Source organism: Pezoporus flaviventris, unplaced genomic scaffold (assembly GCF_033815535.1).
Source record: "Pezoporus flaviventris isolate CSIRO_AGI_PZ_B2104156 unplaced genomic scaffold, CSIRO_AGI_Pfla_v1 ptg000037l, whole genome shotgun sequence".
Lineage (NCBI taxonomy): Eukaryota > Metazoa > Chordata > Aves > Psittaciformes > Psittacidae > Pezoporus > Pezoporus flaviventris.
Window position 1 is genome coordinate 13,855,050 of NW_026892585.1, and position 18,442 is coordinate 13,873,491.

At 37.3% G+C, this 18,442-nt stretch overlaps 1 protein-coding gene across 7 annotated transcripts in view; it reads right to left on the reverse strand.

Annotated features, from left to right (window-relative positions):
- BBS9 (Bardet-Biedl syndrome 9) overlaps positions 1–18,442 on the reverse strand; it is a 261,788-nt gene that overhangs the window by 232,957 nt on the left and 10,389 nt on the right. For all 7 annotated transcript variants that reach the window (XM_061464765.1, XM_061464763.1, XM_061464761.1 and 4 more), the window contains exons 6-7: positions 2,706–2,880; positions 606–690 (exon numbers count right to left, since the gene is read on the reverse strand). In XM_061464765.1, the coding sequence (XP_061320749.1) occupies positions 606–690; positions 2,706–2,880 (260 nt within the window). The remainder of the gene's footprint in view (positions 1–605; positions 691–2,705; positions 2,881–18,442) is intronic.

An 18,442-nucleotide genomic window follows, 5' to 3' on the forward strand; every position in this document is an offset into this window, starting at 1 on the left:
ACTGTCATACCTGAAATATGCTGAGTATACACAGTACATTAAGTAGACAAGTAATTCTATTCCAGGACCTCAAAGAAGGGCATTTTCTTCCTCTTAATAGGAGGCAGCTCTAATATTAAACAACTTAGTCACAGGGACCTCCTGAAGACTATTGAATCCACAGGTTTTTTTGACCAAAAGAGTCCAGGATATGATTTACAGAACTGGTTTTCACTACTGAGTTTCCCTAGTAGAATGAGGTTCATTTTCCAAGTCCAGTACAAGGTCACAGATAAATTAAAGCCATGAGCTATTTTCCCTATTATCTATTTTACTTCAGTTTAAGTTCTGTATTACACAGACTGCCTTAGAAATAGTCATTTCCAGTACACAGTTCTCTCATGGGGCTTTTTTGTCTCCTTAGAACATCAGTGAGTTTTAAGGCCCAACCTTAAACAACTGAAAGAAATCTTAATAGAAATCTACTGGAGTCTTTCCATTTCCTTTAATAGCAATTGGATCAGGTCCTTTGTCAGCAGACAATGTTTCCATTCGTTACTTAACATTGGTTTCTTTACCATGTAGGCAGCGTACCATACAGGTTAAGTAAAATAAACAGGTTTTACCACAAGTCTTTTTCCAGAGCCAAGTTTTGCCTGGTCTGTTTCTTGTCTTTCATCAGCATCTGTTGCAAATGCCAGCACTTGGTATCTGTTTAGAAGAAAGGATGTTTAAAAAAGTAAAAAATAAAATGTATCTTTGTAGTTAATATCCTTATATTAAGAAATAATATAATTATCATATTATGAGTATAGATGTACAGTAAAGCACGGTCCCTAAGGATTGTCAGAAAACCTACTGCAACACATCTGTCAACAGCAAAGATGATGAGATAAATATCACCGTAGGCTAACAGCTAAATGTAAAGGCAGAAATTGAAACAAACATTTCTATTCAGACTTTATCTGGTGCTGAATTAATTCAACAGCTAAATATATTAGAGGATAGAAAACTAAGCCACAAAGACAGCAAGAAACCAATTTATTTTTAAATTGTGAAATCAGTATTCTATTACAAAACTGACTTTTTTTCCTCTTAAGCTTTATAAAACTTCCTAAACTACCCAGAAATACAATCTGCTATATATAACAGTTACTCTGAAACACATCCATCAACTAAGTGGTTCCAATCCAAGATACAACAGTAAATTGGCACCAACAGGTTGCACATCTAGCTAAAGATGAGAGGTTTGCAAGTTTGGATTGGGATTTATTCTTTTTAAACTGCCAACCAACCACTTAAGAAAACTGTCAATGAAGACATTAGAACAAAAGATGTCAACTGCCAAAAAAGCTTTGCACATCCACCCTCATATGCAACCCTCAACGTTCAAAATGTCCTCATTGACACTAATGTAACTTATTCCTTTCCTGAATTTACACTGCTGTCCTAACATACTGAACTACTCCATTGCTCATGTATCACTACGTAATTAGTGAAATACTGAAGTGTGCTACAGAAGTGAAATAACCAAGAAAAAAAAAATTATCCAAAAGACAGCATTCGACTGGAAGTCATGTAGTATCATCAGCTCCTAGGCTCAAACCAACACAATTCTGAATGCTCCAATTCAAGTTTAATAAACAAAATTATGTATTTTTCTATATTGTCAAACTTACAGCTTTAAAACGATGATACCAGCAGCCCTCACATTTCAGGTGCATGTATTGTAGTGCTCACTACCAAAGGATTTTAGTTTTTAAAAATATTTAACTACAGAAGTAAACTATGAACTTGGAGTAAGAAACTTCAACTGCTTAAGGTGAATGCTATGACTTAGATAAAAATACTAAATAAGCTGTTTCTATTACAATTATTATGTCTTTAGTTGTCCTCTATATGAACAAATTCACTTCCGTCTTTCAGTTTAACACATGTAGGACAAGCTGCAGATTCTGACCAAATACATCTTTTTCTTTTCACCCTATTTTATTGACAGTCTTAGCTGGCACACTGTCATTTTATTAAATAAACAGGGACTAATAGTTTTCAAACCAAATTCCGATCGATCAGTAATATGTGTTGATGTTTAATGTTTCAATGGAGAAAGAACAAAGCAAAGCAAGCATCAAGTTCCTTGGTCTTTTCACACCTTTGAAGTTGCCTAACCTGTTTGACAGTGGGCCAATTCCCTAGATCTGCCTTTTTACATCTGAAATACCCGTGGAAGTGCTTGTTCTTTAGACCTTCTGCCAGCAGAAGTTTTAACAAAGCCCTGTCTCAACTCTCTTCCAAAAACTGAACAGATTTATCAGGCTAATACCTATCTGCATCAAAATAAAAATCCCATTGAAACAACAAGAAGGAATAGTTTTCTCAAGCAGTATAGTGCAGACAACACTGAAAGCACAGATTAGACTGAACTCAAGCAGGAAAAATCCTTGCACTTGCAGGACAACTTGATAAGCTAGTATACTTAACACACTAAGGCAAATAAAATGGGACCCTAAAGTCCTTAGGACACAGGATACGATTTCTTCTATGACTGCGCAGAGACAGTAATCAGTAAACAACATAAAACATTTTTCTTCTTTCCTGCAATTACTTATCACCTGCTTTGGGATATACTACATTAGTACAAGCAATAAGTATTAAACATTATTATTTTTGGTTTACATACTAAATGATAGCACCAAATGCTATAATCACCAAACATGAACACATACTTGTAACTCTCAACCTGTCGACAAGAAGACACTGTAATGAAAGAATCAGTCCGAGAGCTGTATGTCAAGGGACCAGGCAGCAGAAAACCAGGTAAAAAACGGCCAAAAGCATAGCTTTCCTGTTCAAACAACATAAGCATCCCATCCATGGACTGTATACATATCAAATCTCGACCTGAGAAAAGCAATACAATACAAAGAAAACAAAGGATTTTTATTTGTATCATTTCAATCCTAAAATGCTTAGTAAATTAAAATTGTACTCAGAAGTAATCCTAACAAAAATAAGATTAATTGTAATTTACGTATTTATTATGAGGAAAAAAATGCTAAATATGCCAACCTCAATAAAGGCTTGCTTACTAAAATAAACTAGACTGGGGGGGGAATAACATTCAGAACATATTAAGAACAAAAAGGAGAGTCAAATATTTTATTTAAAACAAAAATTCCTAAAGCTATTACTTTTACAATCTCAGTTTAAAGAAATGTTTAATACTGCCAAAACCCCAAATTACTTGGGTTTTTAAATGCCTCCATACCTTACAAGCAGTCATAACAACCATGGTTTAAAAATACCCTAGTCTACTCTTCCAAGTCTACTTAAGCAAATACAATACAAAGTCCTACAAATATATACTGTTGTGAAAATAATACAATGGTAATGTTTTCCACACTTTGCATTCACATTTGTCTTTTGAGAAAGAAAAAACCAAAACCAAACCAAACCGACGCAGTCTGTATCATCAACAAAACCAAGGAGTTATTCTATATGGAGGACAATGAAAACTCATCTTCCTAAGCTGAAAAAAATGTCAGAATCTGTATTAATATAGGAACATGCTATACAGCAACATTTCAGTATGGAAATCATTACTGTTCAAAAGTAATCAGACTGAGATTTTGCCTGATCCTAAGGACAAACCAATATACCTTTGGTTTTTTTCTACTACTGGAAGTGAGAAAATGTAAATATATCACGTTTATAGCAGCTCATTAAACCAGTGACCACTTGTCACTAGCAGCTTCAATTTGATGATTTCAGTCTCAGAAGTTTGATCTATAACATGCTAAAGTTTGTACCACTACACTGGAAACCTGAAACATTTTAAATGTTTCCTCTTCTATGTGCAGATTAAAGTCATACCTCCTCCTAGAAAATGTAGACTCTTTATGTCTATTTATGGCAAAAGTCAATGACGAAATGTTTCCTTTGACTAAATGCAGTCATTTTTGAGAGAATTATTATGGGTTGAGAGATATATTGCTAGATTTGAGAGAATATATATGGGCTTTTGGATACCCAAAATCATTTTCTGAACAGAGAAACTGGTTTAGAACTAGGACTTCCCTAGGATTTTCTACACAGACTTTTAAAACTATAAAGTACCGTCTAGGGTTTCTGTTCAATCTTAGAATTTATTGGTTATAAAATTAGAAACACACAGTACACAAACACATCAGACATGCAGATATACACACAACTCTTAAATGTGCATAACTCACGCATTTCCTCTAAAATTATTTGTATAAAGCAGCTTTAAGTCTCTGAGAATCATTTACCCTCTTAAACATTCTTCACAGAACAGCTTCCAGAATTTTCCAATTTATTCATACGTTGTAGATGAATTCTACACCTAAAAGACGCAGTATTCATGAGGTTACAGTGACTGCTGATCATAGCGTATTTGGTTTGCTGCTTATTCTGAGTCTCTGAAGTACCAGCCAAGAGCACTGCAATGACTTTGCTAGCAGATGATTCAAAAATAATAGTGATCTACAAGTACCTTTTATGTTTCAATTAAAAAAATATACATGTGAAGATATATGCATACCATATATGCATATATGAAGTTATTAAAGTTAGAATTCCAAATGTCCTCCTTTTCATTACTAACAGCTGACACTATCAACTACTATTAGTGTAAATTAAAAATACATGTTAGTGTAAATTAAAAATATATACATAAAAGAATTGTAACTACACTAGTTAAGTTCACTTTATCACTTGAAGCACACTAAGGCTGTGAGCAGATAAATGAGAGAAATCAATTTAATGCTAAGGAGGCAAGTGATCCTTGCTCACTCACCTCCTTTCCTGTGCCTCCAGCTCCAAGACACATAGTTCCTCTCCATTCCCAAGCCAGATCTGGCACTTATCTGATGGCTGTTAAGCTGATAGCAGGACTCATCCTGAATTTGTAGTTTTTTTAAGTTTAAGACAAGTGAGTCATCACCCCACATAAATAACTCCATTCAAGCTTAAAAGTGTGACATGGCTCTGGCCATGATGGTTAAGGATTTATGGGTCTAGATGGTTTTCCTCCCTTCAGCCTGCTGAGAAACCTCTTTGAGGACTGACAGCTGTTTGAAAGAGATGGGATCCTCTGACTAAACCCAGCAGAAGTATCTTTGCCAATAGGCTTGCCAACTCAGTAGGAAAAACTTAACACGTAAGTGGACAACAAGGAAGACTGAAGACTGGTTAAACTACCAGGCTCAGAGGTGTGATGCCATTCAGAGGGACCTCAACAGACTGGATGTGTAGGCAGACAGCAATGTCATAAGTTCAAAGAGAAAGGCAAAGTCCTGCCCCAGGAAGGAATACCCCCAGGCATCAGTACACAGTGGGGAACAAACAGCTGGAAAAAAGTTCTGCAGAGAAAGACGTGGGCTCTGTACCATGAGCTAGCAATGTGCCCCTGCAGCAATGGCAGCCAACAGTATCCCAGGCTACATTAGGAAGAGTATCAACAGGAAGCTGAAAGAAGCAATCCTTCCCCTCCACTCAGCATCAGTGAGGCCACATCCAGAGTAGTTCTGGGTCCAGTTCTGGGCTTCCAGTGCAAAAACACATCTGGGGACATACCACAGCATGTCCGAAGGCCACAAACATTATTAAGGAACTAGTACATCTTTCAGATGAGAACCTAGAGAGCTGGGGGTGCTCAGCCTAGAGAACAGAGAGCGCAGGGGAACCTCACCAATGTGCATTAATGCCTAATGCGAGAGGATGAATAAGAGAGACAGACTATTCTCTGTGGCATGAAGTTACAGGACAAAAGTCAAAAGGAACAAACTATCACATGAAATTCTATCAGAACATGAAAAAAAGAGACTTGGTGGGTTGGTTGGGTTTTTTACCATGAACACCAAACAGTGGAACGCACTGTCCAGAAAGGCTGCAGAATGTCCCTCCATGGACATACTGAAAACACAACTAAACACAATCCTGGGCAACTTCTAGATGAAACTGCTTGGAAACTGGTATTGAATTAGATGATATCAAGAGAAGAATAACTCAAATAAAACATTCTATCTTTCATCTCTGACCCACTCTAAGGCACTATGGTTAATACCTGTTCTTCAATGCTGTGAAATTTCACAGGATTTAGTTCTATCACATACTCCTGATCGGCAAACAATGGAAACCATTAATGGGAGCAGGTATGCACTGTTATGCTATCAATATTAATGACACCCAGCTTCCACTTCCCAACAGCTGCTGACAGCATTATCACACTGCTGACACAGTCTAGAAAAAGTATCCAGCTGTATAAAATTATGAGTAACCAGTAAAAGTACTCTCAGAAACTTATACAAACACTGATAACTAGTAAAAGGTGCTAGCCCACTGGTTGCCTGCACAGTTTTAGCTAGTTATCTTATAGTTATTGGCTACTAGAATTAACTAGTGGTATTTTCATTTGGCTTGCAAGAAAACAGTGCTTCATAATCCAGGTGTCCATGTGACCACAGCTACTCTACATCTGTAACCGCAAAACCACATACATTCACATTCAAAGGCATACTGAAAACTCTCTCAACACTATATACTACCCAACTATTCAGTTCCACGCGATTTTACGCCTTCATCAAGAACACAACGCTGTAAGTCTGGGTGTAGAGAATCTTCAACTCTCCTTGCAGTTTCCTATGGATTTTCCTACCATCAGCTGTGTTCTAGAGAAGAAACCTGCAGCTGTCTGTCCTATTTCCCAACCTTAAATTTCAATGTCTAGCTTCTGTGGAACTCCCTGGTACCTGAAGACAAAGATTACAGATATCAGCCTGCAAAATGTGTTGGTTTTTTTTTTAAAGGCCCAGTAGTAGAACACATTTGTTCTTTGTTTGTTAAGGCTTCTTCATCTTTTCTTCCTTAGAAAAATACAGGCAAAACCAGAAGGGAAAAAAAAAAAACAAAACACGTTTCTATTCTTTGATGACACTGAAAGACAAATACTACAGCAGATAGAATGGATATGCAGGGGTCATCTAGTAGACATAGTACAACTCAAATAACAGGAAAAAGTAAAGGCCAGTAGAAGTGTTGAGGTGTTACTGCTTAAGTAACAAGTAGTAATAGCTTCTGCTTCCATGTGCATTATAAGTATCAATCTTATTCATACCAATTGCATTACATCATGAAAATTATTAGAACTATAGCACTTTCTGCAATAGATGGAGCTACCATGTTAGACATGGAAGCATTCATCTTTAACATTCATAATCCCTGATCACATGCAAATATCAATGTTAAAATCTCTCCTGTTTTAACATTAGTGATATGACTGAATAAGATTGATATGAATATATGATTGGTATGACTGATAGGAATATATGATTGATATGATCTGACAAGTTCTTTACAGCACTCCAATGATCTCCAAGAACACTGCAGTACTGAACTGCACTGTCTGAAGACACACACATAAGGCACCTAAGACTGAACCACTAATCACTTTCTGACTTGAAGTCTACAGCATTACTTCTTAATATACCTACCGCTTTGTTCATCATATTTGTGCTGATCCCACTCACTAACTCTCAACTCTGGATTTTAACCAGCTTTTACTAGTGGTTCAAACTCCAATTATCCAAACTATTACATGTAAAGCATAATTAAAGAAAACTAAATTGTGTATGAACTCTTTTTATTTCCCAGCATTTTATAGGTCAACTTATTTCCTTTGGCCATTTGTTTTTAATGTGTAGCTAGTGAATGGAGTTTTTATGTTTCACTTTAAGAAATGCAGTCGTCCAAAAACTGGGCCAGAAATGTCCATTTCAAAACAGCTTATTGCAGCCAGTTGGCTTTACCAGTGACATATTTATAAAGTGAAAATATAAACCATAGTGTTTTCTGCAGATCAGATGGAATCACTTAGTATACTCTACATAGTTGCAGCAGCTCGCGTCTCAAGAGGAATGTTCTGCAGCCAGAAAGTGTTACTTTTAAGCACAAGTCTGGCTACTGTTGTTTTGCATTTTTGTTATTCTAGCATGATATGAATATATTTACATCACACTTTTAAACTACAACATATTTTTAGAGCTAACGCAAAGCCAAAATGACAGGCAGGTGGTAGCTCTTTGAAATAATCTTCTAATTAAAGTTATTTTGGAGCTCAAGGTTTTTTGCATGTTAATGATTTCCTCTACTTTGAGCCTCCCCTCTGGCACCAAATCATTTTCATTAAAAGTACATTATGCAAGCACAAGGCCTGAGCACCACGTGAACTCATGCAATGAAAACTACACTATCAAGCAGGATGACTTAGAGATCAGAAAAAGCTTCATAAAGTTACAGCTTTCTGGGAGAAGTCAGCAGGGGTAACTTTATTGCCCCCAATGGTAATCAAAAGCTTCAGTCAGAAGTCTTGTGTGGAAGGAAGCGTCAATTAAAAGATCAGTTGCCATTTATAAGATGCACAGGAACCTAAGAGCCCTTTAATGATACATGGGAAATGTTTTCCTAAAAGAAGTTAAATTCATCACACAAACTATATTCCCACACACTGGAAAAGAAATTAGTGTCCCGACATGAAACAAGCAAAAACGTTTTCTTTTTCCTTCATCATTGAAATTCACCCCAAAAAAATTTCTCCCAGCACAGAAAACAGCCTCCTCCAGTTCAAAGCCATTCTGAAGAATTCAACTTGCTGCTGAGTACAGCTCCTGAAACAAAACAGACCTGGGTCAACTGTGAGAAAAGCACTTCAGGAATCACTTCTGCCTAATGGAAAAACCATTTGAAAATATGACAGGCAGTTCTTAAAACAATGTATGCCTAGAAAAAGGTAAGTCTTAGGTTACTTCCCTAACCCAAAGGAGGAAGCACATGTCCATATGCATTCTTAAAGACCTCTGAATCGACTAGCATGGTGGTCTGGTGCCTGCTCATTGCATTAGTACAGAAGGGATCAGAATTCAGGACTTCAGCTGCAGCCATTCATTCTAGGCCAGTGGATCTGATGGCACTGCCAAGGAGGTACAATTCCCTGCACACATGTAAAGAGAAAAGGGAAGAATGCCCTGCATCATACAATGTTAATGCATGTCCCCATCCCAAACAATGCACGAAGCCTACTACATTTCAGCTGGGACTGCTTCAGTGCTTTTCTGCTGGAATGAAAGAAAACAAGAGAAGCGGATAGCAGTTTAAGAGAAAATAACAAAAGTGTTTACGGAAAACACCCAATGCTTATACCACTGATGTTAGCTTTAACTATTTTGTGAGCCCTTCCCAAAATTAAATCACTGCAGCAAAACACATTCACAAGTCCCAACACAAGAGATGTTCTCTCTGCAACAGCCCACTCTGTAAGAAGCCTCCCTGGTCAAGACACAGTAAAGCATGTAGTCAGAGCTGCCATGAGAAAAAGCACCTTCTTGTTTTTTTCAGTCATCATCCTGTATCCTCCCTACATAACATCTTGCAGATTTCAGCTTGCCATATAGCATAAGGGAGGTGTAGATGAAAAGGAGATCTTGAACTATTGAAAATATCTCCAAAGGCCAATCAGCCCTCACTTACATAATCAATCCTGTAGAGACCTGTGATACACTCCTTTACTCTTGATCTGACTCTTACAGAAGACGACAACTTGGGAATGATCCATTTATGATACTGACCTGAGATGGTAGAAGGAACCTTAGAAACAACACTAGTATGATTCAAAGAAGTACAGAAGACTTAAATGCACTACAGTATCAGAGCTGCAACATCCAGCACACTTTTTCAGTTGCTACTGAAAAAAATACAGTATTTGACACTGTGTAGACATAAAAGGTAAAATCTCCTGCCCTAAACAGATTATCATACTAAAATTTTGTTTTCAATATAGCACATTAATTACAGACAGAACAAATAGAGTGGGTCTTTAAAAAGAGCACCGACATACGCGTTTCCTAAAGAGGACAGAAGAAAATCTAGTCTGGGAACCTGTGCAATGGCAAGATGCCCTCATCTGCATTTATACACCTATCCCATATTATATAACTATTAAAGAACATCTTACTGAACCAGCAAATCTCCCACAAATAACAATGAAGTAAAGACAAGTACTGTCAGCATCTGCCCTTCCAAATCAACAGCCTCTGACTTTATAGTTAAGGCACAGGGATGTTTTTAATGATTCACAAACCAATATTAGTCCTTGTATTGAGCTCAGCTGAAGTTGAATATAGGCCCCATTCTGCAATATTTTAGGTACTTTCAAAAGTTACCTGTAGGATCTTAAGTCACCATCAGACAATAAATACACCATGCTTAAATTCCCATTTAAGACATACCTGCAGACTTATAACCAAACACAATACAAAATCCCACTGCTAAAACCAGTTAAATTCTCCATCTTTACTCCTACTTCTCCATTTCTAATCTCCTTAGAGTAAGAAGCTTCATGATTCCTAAGCACTTCCCAAAGTACATGGATTCTTTACTAATTCTGAGCTACAGTATTGTTGAAAATATTTGCTGAAGAACACTCTCCAGAATAACTGAAGTCACACCCAAAGAACTCATTAAAAATAGTCCAGACCAAAGCTAACAGTCTGAAGCTTACAGTGCAAACGTGTGAGTTTGGACTATTAGGTGGAACACCTATACCTCTTCAAGAAGTTTCATATACCCCATTAAAATCAGAAATACACAGCTTGACTAACGATTCACAAAACCACCAATAAAATACAGCCACTTTTCATGCTCAGATCATTTGTCTATTTATCCTCAGCTAGTAACCAACACACAGAAAGGACTAACTCTTACTTTGTAGTCAAATGAGTCCATAAATTTTGTCTCCATCAATTAAAAAAAAAAAAAAAATCACCATCCCCACAGACTTCCTTTCTGGCAATCTCAGAAAATATCATGGATTTAGCAAAGCAGGAACAATTTGTTATCTTGTATTTTAAGACTGTTAGAAGCACACTGCAAATGCTGAGATTATCTTATTCCTTTGCCACTAGCCTTGCAATGTATTCTTTTCATACCTTTGCAGCTAAGCAGGATGGGACACTTTGCTCCCAATCAAACAGCAATCTTTAGAGAAGTCTATGATGGAGCAGTTGCAAACACTTCATTTCTGCTGTAATCCTTCCTCGTCCTTTTCATTATAGTCACCAAATACATTTTTCTCTGGAGTGGTTGCATATTTATCTTTAATAAACCGTGGTCATAATCAGTCGTTAGAGAAATGGAAACATTCAGCAAGGTTGCACATTATTTCTTTAAGTTATGAACACTTTTTCATCTGCTAAATTTTTTTTAAATCCTTCCAAATTCTCCAGATTCCCCTAAAACTTTAAAACTTTGCCCTCTGAAGTGACAGCACTGCACAGCCCTTAATCCTCCAGTAGGCAGAGACTCTGCTACTAAAGCAAGAACTATGGTTAAGGTAAGCTCAAGTCTCATTTAGCAAAGCTTGGATTGCCACCCAGGGGAAAACATAGCAGTCCTACACAAAGCAAGTATATAAAATTAAATCTAACTTCAATTTCTACCAGCTTCTTGAATTTCTAGGTACTTGGTGACACTTTTCTAAACCTTATTCAACTGTATATGCCCAGCTGCCCAATTCTGCCAACAATAAACCTTTCAACAAAGTTTAGAACAAGCTGTGACCGTGATCAGAACCAACTGGATACCACAAAAATAGAATTCTGCTCATTAATCTGAAAGTAAGATTACCTTGTCACAGTTGTATTGATTTTCATCTCCTCTTGTCAGTTTGTTCCCTCACGCTTTTGACACTCCAAGGAAAAAAAAAATCTGCCTTTAATGACAGAGTGATTTCTAACAGAAATTATTCACACCAAACCTAATAACCCAAATTAGAATTAGTAGAAAGCATGACAGCCTCTACGAGATACACTTCACCCCTCTAGGAAAAGCAACTGACAAGGTTTTAGTCACCTTCCAAATAAATTCCTACAAGTTGGAGACTTTGTCATGGAATAGTCATGGATGAATACTAGAAAAACAAGCAAACGGTGCATGCACACATTTCTGAAAGACCCTTCGAGGAGACAAAAGAGACTAAACAGAAAACTGCATTCTTTTGGATAAAGAAAAAAAAAAGCAAATCTGATAGACAAATGCATCCACATGAAATGCAGGAAGGTTTAATAAGAAAGTACATATGTGAATAATAAAGCTGTACATAGGTTTGAAGTAACAGAAAATTCATCATGCCAAACTATTTATTAGACAGACTAATAATAACATACTGCATCAAAAAACTTTAGAGACAGCATCTCTAAACTTCAGTGAAATATCTGATATGATCTCAGACAACTGTCTCACAGGAAACCAGAGAACGGCAGGCAACAGCACCAAGAAGAAGAATCTGGGGATTAGAGGAGGATGATGAATTAAATATGAGTCAACAATATGTCACCAAAAGGAGAAATGCAAGATTGGGTCATTATTAATATACATGCACTATTAAAAACATATGAGGTAATTATTGTTCTGCTTGGCACTCGCCGATTCTTGGCAGGAGTACTGCTAAAGCCGTAACCCTACATGAGAGATACAAACCATTTTATACTACCAGTGCACAATGACTGCACACGTTTGCATACTGTACTTCAACAAAAGAAATTCAAAAAGAGTATCACATAAAATCTACCAACGTTTGGAAAAGCAAGTCTTTCACTTACATATACAAGAGCTCCCACAGTTCTCTATTTCTACAATCGGTTTTACTTCATTTTAATGATAGTGCTTTGTTTAAATGAAATGCAGATTAAATAATGTATCTCACAATTTTTAATTGAAGTTCTCACATACTGAAGGTGATGGGAATTTTCACTTCACTTAGGCTCCGATCTGAGTCATTACTGTTAGGAGAAGTTGAGAAAGGTGAAAGGAAACGGGTGGCGAGAGATTCACAGAACACTTTCCTTGATTGTTTTTCCATTCACATCATCAATTTAAAAGAGGTTCTAAATCCATTATTTAAAAAAGAAAAACACAGGTTTCCAAAGTTACATGAGAAACCATTTAGAAATGGTCAGCAACAGATCTATTCCATGAAACAACTCCTGATGCCCAAGCCTTTCAAATCATCTGTCCTTACCCAGAAGCAATTTAACAGGAAGGTAACAGTTAAACATTCTTCTCCTTAACAGAACTAGCCAATAAATCCAAGTCCAAATTTATACTGCTGCTGTATTTAAACATAGTCATAAGAATCATTTAACCTTAGAGCATAAAACTCAGCTGATAATTTTTTTCTGACTAACACCTAATAAAACTCATTCTTGCAGAATTGTGGAAAAGTTAAGCACAGTCTAACCCCTCTTACAAAGTTTCCTGTTACAAGGTCGCATGGTTTACACATATGTTGCATCTCATTATTAAGAGAATTCCTACGTATAGCACCCTCTTTGTTGGGACTCTGAAGCATACTTTGCCTCTAGGCCAGTGCTATAATAAAGTAAAATTAATTCAAGGCTATTTGCTGAGGAAAAGACAGGTTCAAGGTATTTTCACACCTCTTTTTGCTCGTAACTTTTTCATGTCAAAGTTGTATTTTCTTTTTTCCTTCCTTTTGCTGTTGTTTTATTATTTCTTTTTATTGGTACAGTATCCACTGAACAACTTCAAATATACCTGAACTAGTCTGGAAGCCAACTTAAGGCATTAAGTTTTTCAGATCAAAAAATGTGCATTATTAGGAGGATCCAATTCTAAATCATTTATCAATGCCTTTGAACAAGTTCTATAAAAACAGAATACACTGATTATTGAACTATTAGATAATGCAAGTATATTCTACAGAATCACATAAAATACTAATATTGCTTTTGCAGTGAAAACAAAACACCATTACCTACAAGTGAACACCATTAAAAACTCAGTTACTACAAAAGCAAGGTTATTAAACTATGCTTTCTCTCTGTCTCTAAATAAAATCAGCATTCTATTCAAGAGCAACCCAATAGCTTGTGTGTCCCACTGGTAAGCTATTATAGAATCACAGAATGTTTAAGGTTGGAAAGGACCTTAAGATCATCTAGTTTCAACCCCTACCATCAATATGCTGATTCTTTAGCTCTTACGTAAGAGACAAAATCTTAATGACATAAACTGAAGAAGGAAACTAGAAGTGTTGAGAATGTTCATATGCCCACTTTAACATATCACTTATGCTCTAGAGAACAACCATAGAACTCAGCCCTCACCTGGGAAAGGTCATCCTCCTATTACAGGATGTGATCATTCAAACATCTCCTAAGCACATCCGATGGTAGCTCAGGAAACCTGTACTTCATCCACCAGTCCTCCAAGTATAGAGTTTTAGTATTCACTCCTTACATGCTGTTGTTTGTTCCTATATGACCTACTATCCTGCCCACCACTCAGTGTAATGCACAACTGACCACAGGAAATATACGCAGTAATCTGTAAAACTACCTAAGCTTCAACTAAGTGAATTTATTTTTACTTTAAGCACTTCTCCATCCGCTATAATATTTCAGCAGGAATTTATTGTGTATACTTTCCTCAAGCATAAGTCACACCTGACTCAAGACAAACAAGGCAAAGAATAAAGTGCGGCCTGATCTGCTCACTTTTTCAAAGCAGTAGCAAAGAGCTGTTTTCTTTTACTACATAGAGCACAATACCACCATTTCTTATAAGCAGGCTCCACACCAGTAAATCTCTCTTTTTTAGGAACAGTCAGGCACAAGCAGTATATTGACTCCTTCTCAAGATGTAGAAGGACTTAGGCTAATAGCTATAAGCTTCAACAGAAGCAGGTCACGTAACAAGAGTGAAAAAGCTCAGTATGACCCAGCAGTGTGCACCTGCAGCCCAGAAACCACCTGCATGAGCAGCAGGTCGAGGGAGGGGATTCTCCCCCTGTATTGTGCTCTGGGGAGAACCCCCTGCAGTCCTGGTCCAGCAGCACAAGAGCAACATGGGGCTGCTGGAGCGAGCCCAGACGAGACCACAGAGACGCTGCAAGGGCTGGAGCAGCTCTGCTCTGGAGCCAGGCTGAGAGAACTAGGCTGGTTCAGCCTGGAGAAGGCTCCTTAAGGGGAGACCTCAGAGCAGCTTTGGTGCCTAAAGGGGGTACAAGAAACCTGGAGAGGGGCTTTGGACAAGAGCCTGTAGGGACAGGACAAGGGGGAATGGCTTTAAACTGACATAGGGGAGACTGAGATGAGCTCTTAGGCAGAAGTTCTTCCCTGTGAGGGCAGTGAGGCACTGGCACAGGGTGCCCAGAGAAGCTGTGGCTGCCCCATCCCTGGCAGTGTTCAAGGCCAGGTTGGACGGGGCTTGGAGCAACCTGCTCTAGTGGAAGGTGTCCCTGCCCGTGGCAGGGGTTGGAACTGGATGAGCTTTAAGGTCCCTTCCAACACAACCCAGACTGTGATCCAGCGGTTTTCCCTGTTAGTGTTCCTTCCTCAGATTTCACTAAGGCCAGGACAACACACCATCTCCAGAAACCTTCAGTGTGAACAAGACAAAGTCAAAGCACAGGACAGTTTATTTCTATAGGTTGTGGAGACAAAATTAAGGTATGTTCAGCACTAATTATCTAAATATCACATTAGAAAAAGGCTATAAAAATTCATTATGAGGTAATATGGATTTGTTTGCAGAGACAAAAATGTTTTGCTTAATGCCAGTTTCCTGCAAATCTTCTACTGTATCAATATGCAAATTCATGAGATCCTTAAGCAAACAGTTGACAATTATCTCAACTATCTCCAAGTGATTACCCAGCTATAAGAAGTTTTATTATTATTATATGAAGATCATTCACAGCTACTGTTTCATATAATTAAAGTCAACAGAGCTAAATTAATTAACCAAAATATCTGCTGAGTTGGATCTGTTTTTGCTGTGCATTATTTTAATTAAAAGAACTAGACCTACATGACTCTGGTGAACCTGCAAAGAAGCTTAAGAAGGGAACAAAACTGTGATCAAATTATGTCAATCACAAAACTGAGCAATCCTGCCTCAAAATCTAATCACTGCTTAAATTACAAAAAAATCTTCTCACTCTTTTTATAAATGTTGTTTTAACTTAAAGATTAAATAATATGTAGAATATTGCTTAATAAGACTTGACTATTTGTAGATTAATATCAGATTTATGCTTTAAGAACTGCACTGGAGGCACACTGCTACATGAAAAAAAAGGAATTCTTAACTAAAACACTATATCCAATTCATTTGCTTCACTCCATTCTTTTAACAGCATCAAAACACATAACTCATTTATCGGAAGCTTTCAATCAGCAGGGACTTTTAATAAGCCAAATGAAGTCCCATCACTTAGGGTTTACCAGCCCTGTACAACATTTGAAACTAGTTTACTTACTTGTCCTCAAATATCTTGATATCTCACAGAATCTATCTTAGAGATGCTATCCAGAATACTAACTACAGTTCTAAAATAGTACATCTCATGCTTTGTCCAGTACACGCACTGTTCTAAATCTAGCATAGCTGCCTCTGCATCACACAGCTACAAACACAAAAGCATAAGTACATCCTCACTACATTAGAAAAACAAGTCAGATCGTTCATAAACATAGTAATAAGGAAAAAGCTTTGCATTTGGATGATCAAAAACTCTAAAACAAGCCTAAAATGCTCAACAACTTTCTCACTTCCCTCCCAAATAAAATTATAAGCCAGAGTTATGCAAACTCTACTCTTGGTATTACAAGCTGACTAGGTTCTTTAACATAATCTTAGCCAGTAACTTGGTATTTGAGTCAAGTATCTTACAAATACAATACACTATGCTTTCCAAGATACTGTAAACTAACAGCAAACACAACTTCATATAATGAGAGTTACATTGTTAACACAGCAGTCTCTGGTGGTCCAATTATAGAATCACAGACTGGCTTGGGTTGGAATGGACCTTAGAGCTCATTCAGTTCCAATTCCCTGCCATGGGCAGAGACACCTTTCACTAGCGCAGGTTGCTCTCAGCCTGTCTTGGATCTTCTTTGTGGCCTTCTCCAGACTCACTCAAGCAGGTCCACATCCTACCTGCATTGGAGGCCCCAGAGCTGAACATGGTAATCCAGGTGGGGTCTCACCAGGGTGAAGAATTACCTTGGTTTATACAAAGTGTACTTTTGTAGAATTGAAACCTGACAATAAGCAAGGTTGCAGTATAAATCATTAAATTGCACACTTATCCACCTTCCTTTCCTTTACTCTGCTTACAGCAGTCACTTCGAGTTCCTTAAATTTTACATCTGAAGTAAAACATGAAGACTGTGCAATCTGATCATTACTTAAGTAAGGGCTGTGATACTTTGTGGCTAGGTTAAGAGTTCACGTGGATGAAAACCAGTGTTCAGCACTCCTGACTCATGCTTTTATCATGAATCACCCTTTCTAAAAGGACCCATATGCTAGAACCAGAGCACTGCAGGACAAATTCAACATACAGCTCTAAGATCACGAGGAAGAGTTCAAAATTTGAAAAGCAGATAGAACAAAGGAAATAACTTAATTTCAGTTCTTTAATGTCTGAACTAACAATACAAGATCTTATTAGTTGATCTTCCTGTGTCACTTCTTGATAGTTTAATGTTTTCATTTTAACACCACTGTTCAGAAATAGCAAGGAACAAAAGTAAAGTTAAAGCAGCAAAGAAATAAAAGTTCTGTATTTTTGTCTTTCCATTTGCCACAGATTTTTAAGTTACAATTAACTCTGCCTATACTTGGTTTATATTTTCATCTTTGTACGTTTTCTCCACTTCTTTATGTTTTCATCAGCTTTGTTTAGGATTCTAGCTAAACATAAGGGATTTCCTAGTTATTTCCCACATCCCTGGCCCCTTAATTTTGGTGAAAGCAAGAGTCAAGTTCATTTTGCCTTTTTGCTAAACTTCTAAACCAACAAAACACATTCTGCTCCAATCAGTGAAACTTTTTGCTATGCAGGTTTTCAGAAAACACTTTTGTGTTTTCTATACTAAGTCTTACAGTAAAAGTACTTGTAGGGTATGTTCTAGTATAAACGCAGTTTTTACAGACGCAGCCCACTGACCAATACCTGTAGTCAGAGGACCATCTAGTGGCGACAAACGCAATTCACACTCTGCTACTTCAAAGACAAACGCGTGCTGTTAACCTGCGCCAGTCACTGAACAGCTTCTCACTCTTTGGCTTTTTTATATCATTGCTTTAATCGCTTATATAATTTAGGTTTCAACCTTCCATGATGAGACGAAATAAACGGGTTTGTTGATTTTCTTCATTTGCTCCTCTTATAAGAACATCCTTCCATGTGTGAAAGCTGCTCATAGCATCAAATCATTAATCTGAAGACACTAGCAGGAACGAAGCTGCTAGCAACTAGGCTACAAAATAGGGGAGATTACCCCAATTCTCTCCTTAGAGAAATCGGCAGTATCTTTTTTCTTAATGCAAAAGCCAAATAAAACCACCAGTTGAGAAA